We start from the raw sequence: 11,909 nt of genomic DNA, 5'->3' as shown, positions 1-11,909 counted from the left end.
GCAGACTCACATCCAAGTTCCACCCAGCTCGTAGCTATACTGAGTAACAGGCTGCTCGTCAGCGGCCTCCGTAGTCTAGAGGTAACGTTCCCACCTCATGATTCGTAGTACGCGGGTTCAAATACCCGGCGGAGGTCGTCGAATTTTTAAGGGCGGAAAAATTCAGGGAACAAGTCCTCCGGGAGGGACTTTAAGCCGTGGGTCCCGTGTCGTAGCTTTACGGCACGTAAAAGAACCTCATATATCCAAAGGAGGTCACTGAGCCAAATTAACGGACGTTTCCCGCCCAACAGCAGTCTCTAATACCTCTGGTAGATGGGGGAAGCATTATAGATACCTCTCAGCTAGTAGAGCCGGTCTCGCTGGGTGGGCGGGACTGATGGTAAGCACCAGTGCCGGTAGGATATAGAGACTGGTAGAAATCATAGAGGGAAGCACAATGGACCAATACAGGTCTCAGTGCATGGGGAAACCCACCCTCTCCAATAACTAACTAACTAACAGGCTGCTCGTGGTTTAACTGTCTCCCCGTTTCCTGCCTCCGTCCAGATTCTTATTTAACAACATTCATAATCCTCTTTCCATCTCGATGAAATGTGGAACCCGTGAACGAACGGACTTGTCTGTGACAATTTGATATCTACACGTAGTTTGCCTTGTGTGTGTACGTCTGATACATCTCGAACAAGTATCAGCAAATGCTATCTGGAGTCGAGTCCGTGTTTATCTTCTTAAAATAAACATAGCAGGAAGCAGATATGTCAGAGCCGCATCGCTCTTAATGACTTCCCTCAAATCTCTTCAAAGTCAACACATGTGCAACTGATAACAGTTCCCATGTTTCATTTGTAACTTCATCCAGACACGGACTTCTGTACGTCTCCACTTAATCTTACCACTGTACGAACTACAGTTTTCTGTGACATGATTTTTGGTGAGGGGACACGCGGTAGGGTAGTTGATTGAGGCACTCTGCTACAAGACGGAAGGTCGCGGGATCGATTCCCAAGATCACTGGATCTTTTTCAATTGACCTAATCCTTCCGGCCGCACTATGGCCCTAGGGTCGGCTCAGTCTCTTTTAACAGAAATGAGTGCCAGGAATATTCCTGGGTGTAAAAGGTGGCCGGCGCATAACGCTGACAACCTCACCACCATCTGNGCTTTTCAATATGTAAAAAGAGAGATTACACAAGAAATTATGTTAGAAATAGCAAAACATTGAATTTCCTGCAGCCTGCTAATTTATGTCTGTGTGAGACTTCTTGTCTTCTGGTCTGTTGAAAAATTGTCTTTACAAAAAATATTTCTACTAAAATTTTAATATTGATTTTAATATCAATTAGCTCTGAAAGTTGAGGGGCCGCACTTTGTGGCTATGGGGACCGCATGTTTGACACGGCTGGTCTAGATAATGTGGGAGCCTCGACGTCTCACTGCCTGTTACAGGGGCAGCTTATACTTTCTGGATTAGAGCACTTTATTATCTGAATACTCAGCGAAAGGAACAGGAAGATGGACGGTGTCTAGAAATAACAGTTCATAAGTGTTCTTTGTGGTTTAGCGCCTCCGAACTGATGCCTTGTACAAATTCACAGCTATACAGAGCCAGTGTTTCGTTTTCCATTGTGTTCTAATTCGTTAAAACGAGGGTTTACTGTGATACGTTTTATGTCATGATTGTGTTTTGTTCTCCTGTAAGAAACACACACGTCATATCATACTGACTGAATTTCTTGGATTGATGGCCGATATTTTACGACTGGCCCAACATTTGTTTACTGTTTGCCTATTTTCATTATTACTGAAGCATTGGTGGGGGATCTGCACAATGTAATCACCAACACAAGACATGTGTGCAATGATCCACGTTTTTGTGAACATGCTGTACCAAGGTTGTTGTTGCGGGAGGTGAGGAGGTGGGGAGGGGTCCAATATTTGGTAGCCGTGGTATGAGGTTTCCTTTCTCTTATCTCGAGAAGTCATCAAGATTGTCTGGTCCCTAAGTGTAGCAAACATGACGCTTTAGTTTGGGTGGCTGTTGTAGCGAGAAGAATGTGCTGCCCCCAGGGAAAGTTCGACGTCTTCACATCATTAAGCTCTTTGCATTGTCTTATTACTGGTCATTAGATCCTGCTCAGTGTAGCTCTGAAAGTTCCAAGATAAAACACAGTGACAACGGGAAGCCTGCTTTTCAGAAATGTGACAATTCATTGTTTCTCAGGCCGAGTTGCACCTCAGCAGTCGCCCTTCCGTACCAGTCCTGGAACTGATTCAACTTCAATCCACCTCTTTTTTATTTTATTTTTTTTTTCCACCGGCTCTACAGCCCCTTGGACCCTGGTCTCTGATTTTCAGTTTCATCATGAGTATTTTACAGACGGTAGGTCTCCTTGGATGAGTGATCAGCTCGTCGCAAGGCTTCTACCTGAACACAGGACAACACAAACACATACCAGACATCCATGCTTTGTGTGGGATTCGAACTTACGATCCCGGTTTCTGAGCGAGCGAAGACAGTGCATGCCTTAGACCGCTCGGCTACTGTGACCGGCAGTGTATAAGAATAATATATAAGAATTCAGTTCGTACCTCACAGGAAACAGATCCGAACCCACGATCCCGGCTTCCGAGCGAGCGAAGACAGTACATGTCTCAGACCGCTGGGCTACCGTGACTGATCATGAAACTGAGAAATCAGCCCTATGCCCCAAAGTGGGAGCAAGAGGAGAGACAGAAAATTCCTACCACTAGAATCTCTGTAGTTTCAGATACAGGGAACATGTCCCGCCAATAATGTGGGCTTAGTACGTGAAGAGTGGATCACGAATTATGAATTTTCCAGCATGATTTTCTTCGGCACCTGTTACCTCCCTTTTTTTTCTTTTTCTTTCTAATGCTAGTGGTTTGGGACTAGGCCGCCTCTGTAGTCTAGTGGTCAGCGTTCTTGGCTACACATCAAGAGATCCGGGTTCGATTCCCGGCGCTACCAGATTTTTTCTGAGAAGTAGTGGGTCTGGAACGGGGTCCACTCAGACCCATGATGAAAATTGAGGAGCTATTTCAAGGAAATAGCGACTCCGGTCTAGAAAACCGAAATTAACGTGGGGATTCTTTGCGTTGACCACGTGACACATTCTATCCGCAAAAGTTGGCGGTTGCTCGGTCAGTATAGTTCGCTTGCGGACTAAAATCACGGAGTTTGTTTGTTTTTTCGTTAGTGGGCCACTTCTGGCATATTGTACCAGCCCCAGATGATAGGTGAGGGTGATTGTGGAGCAATTGGTGGAATGAAGATTGGCAAAGGAAACCAAAGTACTCGGAGAAAACCTGCCCGAGCACCACTTTGTCCACCACAAATCTCACTTGACCAGACCCGGGATCGAACCAGGGCCGCCGCAATGGGAAACCAGCGACTAACCGCTTGAGCTATGGCGCGGTCTCATACCTCCCTTCTGCACTTCCCTCTCAGACACACTCTCCAGAATACGGGACTGTAAAGAAATGTTGTGAATTTCGATAAATAAATATTCTGAACTGATTGAACAGGTTCCAGCTGTTCATATATTTTGCTTATAATTTGACTGTGATAGTTGCGTGGTGAATAATATTTGTCTCTCTCCCAGAGCTACATAATCAGATAAAACAAAGCACAACTTATCTCTGAGCGGAAATATCTAAAATAATGACGTAACCTGTTTCGACCAGGATATACATCCTGCTTTTCAAAGAGGAAATCTTTTTTGTAGCGCTACGCCTGCTGATAATTCATTTTGGTTTATGCAAGGGATGGAAATAAGACAAACGTCCAGAAACTGTTGCAGGCCCCCCGTCGAGGTGTTTTGTTAATGGAACAAATGGACCAGAACTTCAAAATTACCTCTCATCGGTTCCCCTGTCTGAGCCATAACGCCTGATACTACATTTATTCAGGGGATTCCAGGTTTAAATGTCAACAAAGTCACGTGTGTAGGAATGGTTTAGTCACATGTTATTCTCCCCCCCCCACCCCACCCCACGATAGTTTCATGAAAAGTGAACGCAGCTCAGCATAGCGAGGCATCTACATTATTTTCTGAATGCAGTTTTTATTGGAAGTACATTTCTTTTGAGATATCAGGAGGAATGGAAAAACCATCAAAACTTCGGAAACCTATTTACAGAAGCCTCACATACATGCTCTTGCTGACATAGTAAAAAGAATTAAAGTTATCCCTGTAACAGGCCGTGGAGGCAAATAGTGTTGTGAGATGTTGAGGTTCCCACATTTTCCAGAAAATCGGCTCACTGATAGCGGTAAGGTCAGCCTTACGCGCCGGCCGCCATTTACCCCCACACTGCGCGGTGTAGTCAAATCATTCTATAGTTTGTCTGTTTTACTTCGATTTGTTACCACACAATGTCAGGATCCTCTGTTACCTGGCGCTAGCTTGCTCGTGCATGCCGATAATACTATTGTAGGAAATTGAAAAGCTATATTCCCAGGATATCTTGTTATCATGTTACATCAATTCTTGCATCGCTTAATGCGACTGTAGGTAGGCTGTGTGAGTTCTGAAACCGCATAGGTAACTATGAACTATTTTACAGTCGGTTAATTTGTTATCCAGTGTGGTATTTTATACTTATAGGCTTATAATGTTGTCATTATTTCGTCTAATTATATGTTTCACTCTGTAAGCCTTTAGATCGCATATTGTCGCTGGTTTTTAATTCTAAAATATTGTTTTAATTTCTTTTTTCTATTTCCATTATTATGTTAAAATTTATAAGTTTATTTTCATCTGTATCTATCCAACTCATCTCATAAACATTTCAGCCAAATTAATGCCGGCTCTGGACGCTGTCTAGAGACCTATACAAAGAGTTCCGGACGCCCTGTCCTGGGATTAAAACGGCGAAAACACGAAGCTCACTACTAACCTACTTCCAGTACTAGTTTAAGAAGAAACTGAGGTTAACTACAAACTCCCTATAGGTTTTCATGGCGTGGAGAATTTTCTCTTCGCGACTTTACACTTTAATTGACTGCGACATTATATCCTGGGTTTGGAAATGTTTTTTTGTTTTTTCGAAAGTGTGGTTTCACGATTCCCTGTTCGTCAGGAATAAACAGCAGACGCTAAACCTAAATTGAAGATAAATGCACGTATAAACCACAGATTTACAAACAGGTCATCATGAGCTTTGTTGTTTGTGTAATATAAATTTGGGTGCTTTTAACGCAAATACTAATATTCTAAGGAAATTTTCTTAAGACACAAAATGTGATATCTTTATGTCGACTGACATTTCACGGAGAAGAGAGACAATAAAAAAAATTGCTGTAATGGGATAAGTTTTTATGCGGTTTTCCGAATTAAATTTATACCAGGAGACAGGATCTAATTATGCCCACAGCTATCACTGGAACATTAACAGAGATGCTTTCTTTATGTCGGAGTACTCGCAGTTCATTTGTTTTTAATTATCGGTTAGCACTACTTTTGTTTACGTTTTCTTCTATGGTGTGGTATTCATTTTTGCCCCGCGAGCAGCGCCTCCGTGCCTCGCAGCGGCCACGCGTCGAACTTCCAAAGTTCGTATGAGCCCGGCACACTTCGTCTCTGCCGAACCGGCTGCCATTACCACGGCTCGCGCGGCGGGGGGATAGAACCGTCAACATCAAAGCGGTACGCTGATTGGTCGGCAGCAGAGACCCGTCTGACGGCGCCCAGACTGCAAAGCGCGGGCCGGCAAAACGAAGTTCAGTCAGTCAAGTACTCAGTGGGATGGCCGGTCGTGACCGTTAGGGTGTTGATGCTGTTTGTACAGCAACTATACAGTGAAAGCGGAAAGTTGCTGTTCTTTACCCTCCCCCCTTGTGCTGCCCCGAACACACACGGGGTAGGGGAAGATCGGTGCTTTATTTTTAAACAGAAGTGAGTGTTTTAAAATGCCGCATGTAAGCAGCGGGGGTGGAGGGGACGATTTAGGGAGCACTGACGAGGTTAAAGTTTTCAAAGATGAAGGTGAAGATGAAAAGAGATCGTCAGAAAACCTAACGGAAGAGAAAAGTAGCCTGATAGACCTTACAGAATCTGAGGTATGTAGAGTGCAGTGTTGTGTAGTGCAGCTAACGTCATGGCGACGTGTATTAGTGTCGTGTGCCATCGTGTCGTAAGAATGTGGCGTGTTGTACCCCTCCCTGCCACAACAAGGACATCCATAATGGTGAACATGTGTGAGATGTGTTCATTTATTTTTCAGGAGAAGAGCGGCTCGTTACCCGGACAGAGCTATACCTCCAGCAAGAATGCATCGCGGTCAGATCACAGCCCTGTTTTTGGTGAGTAAAGTTCATTCGTTGAAGACATGAAAGTATGTGATTTAATGACGTTAGGTGAAGTAGGTACGTGAGCATGTGCGTCTGTATTTGCCTCATGTTGTATTTATTATGTGCACGAGCAGGCAGGCAGGCTCGCTCGCTAGCTTGTCTGTAAGATGGTGGGTTGAGAGAAGGAGGAGGGTTTTTGAAGGTCGCTAACAGGGCCTTCTTAACAAAGCAACGCCAGGCAGCGCGCTCGGTGAAAGGCTATGTATAACGAGCTAGGCGACTTGGCGACGTTGCCCTGTAATACGGGCAAGATGAAAACATTTGTTCGTAGTGGGTGGAATTTGTTAGCGGGCTCACTTCGCTGTGCTGTCTCGCAGAATGGTTTGCTCCTCGCCGATAGACTGCACTAGCAGCTAGCGGTCACCCGCTATTGGAATAATGTATTATGCGTTGTTATACTGAATGAATGTATTAGTGTGGGCCGTTTTGGTCCTTGCACCGCGACCATCTATATTGTGCCTTTGTTATATTGAAACGCGAGAAGAAAAATTGGAAAGGGTTGGGATAAAAATATAAGTAATATAGAGCATGTCCATGGACGGAAAGAAACAGTATATAAAATATTAAGAGAAGTAAATAAAATAGGGGTAGAAGCCAGTTGAATCCTATGTCTAAGTGTGAATGGATGGGACATTTTAAAGACGACCAGCAGAACAAGAAGTGGAATTGATTAGGATGTAGATCCCATAACAGAGGAACTGACAAGCCATAAAATACAGCAAATATAACAGAGTATCGGACTCTGACGAAATAAATGTTGAACTTGTAAAGTATGCTCCAACTGAACTGCATTACGGATTCATAGATTTACTAGATGTTGGAGGACTGGGTGTATATGCCTGGAGAGTGCGGTGTTTCAATTGTAATATCTATATGCAAGAAATGAGACATTGTGAAAATTATCGAGGCTTTAGCTGACTATGTGCAGCATATAAATTATATGCCAAAATCATTTTTAGAATGGTAAATAAGTGAATCCGTAATATTGCACTATGTATTTTAACTGCGACTCCATGTTATCCCTGCAACTTCGTCGTTGTGATAATGTTCAGATTTCTATAGTCTCTTTTTTTTATATACCTCTACATGTTTCGGCCTAACTGGCCTTCATCAGGCGTGTTAAGATGCTGGGTTGAGGGAACCTGCTGCTGTGCTATTACCCAATTACCTGGAATATTCTGAAGCTTTTACCTCTAAAATGAAAAGCAGAACAGGATAATAGCAGAGCCCTAACATCTTGTAGTGTATCTGATGATGGCCGGTCACGCCGAAACGTGTAGTGTTTTGTCAAGACTTGTGAACATCAGTATATCGAATAAGTTACATAAAGACGGCAAGGTGTTGAAACACAAAGTTAGAAATGAACCCGTGTTCAGTGAAGAAGAAAACGGAGTTAGGCATGTTTACAGTTCCAACAAATCCTGGGATGGCAAAGAGAATATGATACATAAAGGCACGTGCTCTTCATAGACCATGTAAAATCAAATTGATTCGGTTTCACGAAAAAATTATGGGAAATAAATAGCGAAAAATGGACTTCTGATGCATTTAATACAAGAACAGTACAAAATATGTACCAAAATATAGCCATAATAACAAGAAAAGGTAGGTACAGTAAGTCTTAATACTCATGTAGGAGTTAATAAAAGAGTTGTCACGGTTTTCCTTTATCACCGATACTGTATAATATTTGCAGTGACAGTTGCCAAAGATTGCAGGAAAGTGATCAGACAGAATATTTCAGCAGAGGACTTAATTCTAAATACATTCATATTCATGAACGAGCAGATGTTTGGTGGCAAGTACAGAAGGTGAACTGCAGAGAGCAGTATGTACACTGAGCAATATAATTATTAAATCTCAGTAAATAAGACAGAGGCAACGACCGTGAAGGGAAAGATGCACGTGAGAAGTAAAATAGTGGCAAAAAATAACATAATTGAAGAGTAAATACATCAGATGTGCAGCACAGTATGAAAAACATTGAATGACAAGACTAGGAAAGAGACAAAGTTTTGTAAAGATGTAGCAATACCTACACTTATATATGGATCCGATATCTATTTAAAAAATTGAAATTGCGGAAATGAAATTCTAGAAGAAGTGTAGCAGGCGGCACTGTGCTACAAGTCGGAAGGTCACAGGTTCAAATACCGATGAGGTAATTCGATTTTTTTCGATTGACCTAATACATCCGGCCGCACTACGGCCCTGGGGTTCACTCAGCCTCTTACATCCCGCGCGTAAGGCTGACAACCCTACCGCCATCTGTGAGCCGACTGTTTAGATCAGCCGTGTCAAACATGCGGCACCTCAACTTTTAGAGCTAATTGATATCAAAATATTAAAATTTTAGTAGAAATATTTTTTGTAAAGACAATTTTCCAACAGACCAGAAGACGAGACGTCTCACGCAGACATAAATTAGCAGGATTCAGGAAATTCAATGTTTTGCTATTTCTAACATAATTTCTTGTGTAATCTCTCTTTTTACATATTGAAAAGCTGTTTGATACTTGTCAAAAATGGCATTCTCTTGCTTTTTAAAACTGTAAGATATGTGACTTTAGGTAATTATATTGAAATTATTCCTAAATAATAAATAGAATTAAATTTCCGTGTATCAAAATTTAATATATATATTTCCATTTTGAAGTACGGCACTGTATTATTTATAGGGCTGAGGTGGCCCTCTGTACAAGTTGAGTTTGACATGCCTGGTCTAGATAATGTGGGACCCTCAACATCTCACAACCCTATGGGCCTTCACGGCCTGTTACATGGATAGCTTTACTTTACATAGAAGTGTAGCAGGGAAGATCAAACAAATACTAAAATTATGGAAACGCAGAATCTCATGAAGGAAAATGCCAGAATTATAAAATCGCGGAACGATTGGAAGACTGACGGATATCGAAGACAATTCAGACATGCAACCGAAAAAGAAAACGAAACGTAGGACGTCCACAGTAAAGATGGAGAGATGAGCATACTCTTCAAGAGGACGGAACAGACCACGCATGGACTAATTGATGAAGATGATGATGCTGTTTTGAAAGAGACCCTCAGTGAAGAAAACGTGTCTCTTATCCTCTGGGAATAGCGTCTGCGACATTGACACAGTTTTTGATGAAAAACGAAGCTTTTCAATTAGTGGGAAATTAGGGACTGAGACGGTGTTTTAACCACTCATTTTGGTAACGAATATCAGTATTATGCGCCGTACTGTTGAGTGAGGCCAGAAATAAGGCCACAATAATACCAACAGTAACATCAACAATAATATATATTTTACATTGTTAAGTGGTACCGAAGAAGTTCATATCGGGACAATTCTCCGTCACTTGAACGATCGTCTCTTTCCCTGACGTCGATGTTATGGAAATATTTCGAATTCATTCAAAACACTGTATCGCATTTTGAAAACCAGCGGTGACAGGTTCCTGGTAAGTGATGAAAGAACAGTTGTACGTTTGAACCCACAGCAAGTAGGATAATCATTTGGTAACGATTGTTTGTCTGTAATCAGGGATGGTTTTCTGCGTTTAATGACGCGTGTAAATGCCAGCAGTCAATTGATATTGAAAGACACGTTAGAGAATTGTCCAGTATTGATATCCGTGACCGAAAGAACAGGGAATACGTGATAAGAAATTTTCTGGGCAGAGGGCGTGCAAAAAGATTACAAATTATTCAGTACATTGTATTTCTTTTAAGCCAGCTGTAGGGAGCACGTTTAAGAGGAGATTTAACTCGGGTAATGCTTGCTACCATTCAGTATAGAACCTTCTGTCTTCTCGTCTGCTGTCCAAAAACATAAAAATTAGAATATACAAACTATAATTTTGCCTGTGGTTCTGTATGGGTGTGAAACTTGGTCTCTGACATTAAGGGAGGAACATAGACTGAAGGCGATTGAGAACAGAGTGTTGAGGAGAATATTTGGACCGAAGAAGAGATGAAGTGACAGGAGGTTGGAGAAAACTGCATAATGAGGAGCTTCATAACTTGTACTCTTCTCCAAGTATAATTAGAATGATCAAGTCAAGGAGGATGAGGTGGGCAGGGCATGTAGCACGAATTGGGGAGACGAGGAATGCATATAGGATATTGATAGGAAAGCCAGAAGGAAAGAGACCACTGGGAAGACCAAGGCGTAGGTGGATGGATAATGTTAAGATGGATCTGAGAGAGACAAGACTGGATGGTATGGATTAGACTGATCTGGCTCAGGTTAGGGACCAGTGGAGGGCTCTTGTGAACACGGTAATAAACCTTCGGGTTCCATAAAATGCTTGGAAATTCTTGAGTAGCTGCAGAATTGGCGGCTCCTGAAGAAGGCCGCAGCCCATAACTAAGTAAGTTAGGGAGCATTTGTGAGTTGCGTGTTGGCACTGACCGAAAACAATTAAAGAGCAGTGCACACTCGCGGCAAATCATTGAGGTAGTGAACGTGCGTCACTGTTCGTAGGTTCTTAAGCAAGTGCGTCACAATACAGTAGGTACGGTGTAACGCATTTGCAGTATGTTTTGCATTACTAACCCGTTTTCATATGTGTGCTATAAATAATGGACAACATAAATTATTCAGTTGAAATTATGTAAAGATTAAAATTAGAACTGCAGTTTCATAATTAACGTCACGTATTAACATTTCTCCGCCGTCTGACTGTAATTGCACTTCTCATGGACTTAACATTCTCACTCCTGCTGTAGTCAGAGTCAGAGCTTCTTTACCACTGGCGGTTTATCGCCAATCTTCTTATCTTGGCGCGAAGCCCCTTGGGGATCACGACCAGCGATTTTTTTTTCATCAGAACACTTGCGGTATAATCCTTACTTTATATGTTTGGATTTGCAGTATGTAGTTGGTTGAGGCACTATGCTACAAGCCGGAAAGTCGCGGGTTCAAGTCCCGACAAGGTCATTGGATTTTTTTTTTCAGTTGACCTAACCCTTCCAGCCGCACCGTGGCCATGGGGTTCACTCATAACAGAAATGAGTACCAAGAATTAATTAAATAATTTTCCTGGGGAGTAAAGCGCGGCCGGCGCGTAAGGCTGGCAACCTTACCGCCATCTCTGAGCCGATTGTCTAGATAATGTGGGACGTACAACGTCTCACAACCCTATGGGCCTTCATGGTCTGCTACAGGGATAGCTTTATTTACCTTACTGTGTGCGCCTTGTTTGCTATCTTATATGTAGTATTTTGTATTGTTACCTTATGTTATAGACCCTCCTTGTCTGTATCAGAGTAGACCACTCAATCTCCTATCCAGTGGGTACCGGGGGCTCTTTCCCCGGGGTAAAGCGGCAAGGGCGTGAAGCTGATCACTCACTTCCAGTTATTGCCGAGGTCAAGAAAACATGGATCTATACATCCACTCCTCCATGCTCCTTAATGGCGCAGTGCTTAAAATTCGTTGAGCACAGGGACTTTACCTTATCTCATCAAAGAATTCAAACTGAGGCCTCCGCTTTTTGCGTGAGGTTTTCCCGGTTAAATTTTATATTTATTTCTCCCGCTGTGC

At 42.5% G+C, this 11,909-nt stretch overlaps 1 protein-coding gene across 1 annotated transcript in view; it reads left to right on the top strand.

Annotated features, from left to right (window-relative positions):
* Nucleotides 1-5,684: 5,684 nt before the first annotated feature.
* The window catches only part of LOC111867222 (protein pangolin, isoforms A/H/I/S), a 480,096-nt gene continuing 473,871 nt past the window's right edge, over nt 5,685-11,909 (top strand). The window contains exons 1-2 of the mRNA XM_023856871.2: nt 5,685-6,085; nt 6,250-6,328. Of these exons, the coding sequence (XP_023712639.1) occupies nt 5,936-6,085; nt 6,250-6,328 (229 nt within the window). The 5' untranslated portion in view covers nt 5,685-5,935. The remainder of the gene's footprint in view (nt 6,086-6,249; nt 6,329-11,909) is intronic.

The sequence above is a fragment of the Cryptotermes secundus genome, unplaced genomic scaffold, assembly GCF_002891405.2.
Source record: "Cryptotermes secundus unplaced genomic scaffold, Csec_1.0 scaffold565, whole genome shotgun sequence".
Taxonomy (NCBI): Eukaryota; Metazoa; Arthropoda; class Insecta; order Blattodea; family Kalotermitidae; genus Cryptotermes; species Cryptotermes secundus.
Note: the sequence above shows the minus strand (reverse complement) of the source record. Positions and strands in the feature narration are given on the sequence as shown.